At 39.8% G+C, this 1,458-nt stretch overlaps 1 protein-coding gene across 1 annotated transcript; it reads left to right on the forward strand.

Moving 5' to 3' along the window:
• The first annotated feature begins 217 nt into the window (after positions 1-217).
• LOC110285846 (olfactory receptor 9I1-like) lies at positions 218-1,165 on the forward strand. The gene has a single exon (XM_021152295.2). It carries the CDS (start codon positions 218-220, stop codon positions 1,163-1,165), a length of 948 nt encoding a protein of 315 aa, XP_021007954.1.
• Positions 1,166-1,458: the final 293 nt, after the last annotated feature.

Here is a 1,458-nt window from a genome sequence, read left to right on the forward strand (position 1 = left end):
CTTTATCTCTTTGTAATTCTTTAGTCAAAAGTGGTATTATCACATCATTTTTGTGCTATGCAGGATTTTTAGTTCAAGCAAAACCAAGCTTGTGAAAGTTGAAAAGTGTTTTGCAAATGAGGCTCATTACTGAGAACCAAGCAGTTTGTAGTCATGCTAATATCTAGAAATATCTTATTATTGCTCTTACTTTATTTTCTCAGGTGAATTTGGCTTTATGGCAGACAATGGCACCAGATTGACAGAATTTATTCTCATGGGATTCCAGCTTCAGGCAGAGCTACAGTTGGGTCTCTTCTTTACGTTTTTGACCTTTTATCTCATCACCATTTTTGGAAACCTGGGCATGATCATGCTAATTCAGAGTGACTCTCGGCTCCAAACACCCATGTACTTCTTCCTCAGCCATTTGTCCTTCCTGGATGTTTGCTACTCATCTGTTATTGTGCCACAGCTGCTGGAGATCTTGGGGAATAATAAGATGGTCATCACTTATGAGCACTGTGCTACCCAGTTCTTCTTTTTCACCTTGTATGCTAGTACTGAGTGTTTCCTTTTGGCTGTGATGGCTTATGACCGCTATGTGGCTGTATGTAACCCCCTTCTTTATGCGATGGCCATGACACCACAGACTCGTCTGGGGCTGGTTGCTGCAGCATACTCTGGTGCAATGGTAAATACTGTGGTACGAACTGGGTGTACTTTTTCCATTTCCTTCTGTAAATCCAACCAAGTTGATTTCTTATTTTGTGACCTCCCACCCCTGCTGAAGCTTGCCTGTAGTGAGACCAAGTTACAGGAACAGGTCATCTTCCTTTTTGCTTTTTTGGTCATCATAACTAGTGTTTCAGTGATTCTTGTATCTTACCTCTTCATTATCTGGGCTATTCTGAAGATTCGTACAGCAGGAGCCAAAGCCAAGACCTTCTCTACTTGTGCATCTCACATGATTGCAGTGGCTCTTTTTTTTGGAACAATTATATTTATGTACTTGAAAGGTAACATGGGCAAATCCCTCTGGGAAGACAAGATTGTGTCTGTATTCTATACTGTGGTGATCCCTATGTTGAACCCCATGATCTATAGCCTGAGGAACAAGGAAGTAAAGGAGGCTCTGAAGAAGGCTTTCAAAAGAATTAAGGCTTCTCAAGAAAGTAAGACTTAAGCCTCATCAGTTCAAAGTTCTTATCTGTTGGGCCTTTGCTTTATCTTCTTAAAATATATGACTTTGCTCTCAGAATTGCACTTATATATTGAAGCAGAAAATGTAGGTTTGGCTTCTAAAACTTAATTATCTCGAGGATTTTGAGCAATAAATGTTTTGTATCATTTCCTTAAACAAATGCTTATTTGTTATTGGTTGAAAATTGTATCCTGCTGGTGAAGAGGACTCAATTCTGTTCCAAGCATCCACACTAGACTGTTACCTATAGCTCCAGATTCATGGGAAACTTCTCG

This window comes from Mus caroli, unplaced genomic scaffold (assembly GCF_978045245.1).
Source record: "Mus caroli unplaced genomic scaffold, Mus_caroli_1 scaffold_20, whole genome shotgun sequence".
NCBI lineage: Eukaryota > Metazoa > Chordata > Mammalia > Rodentia > Muridae > Mus > Mus caroli.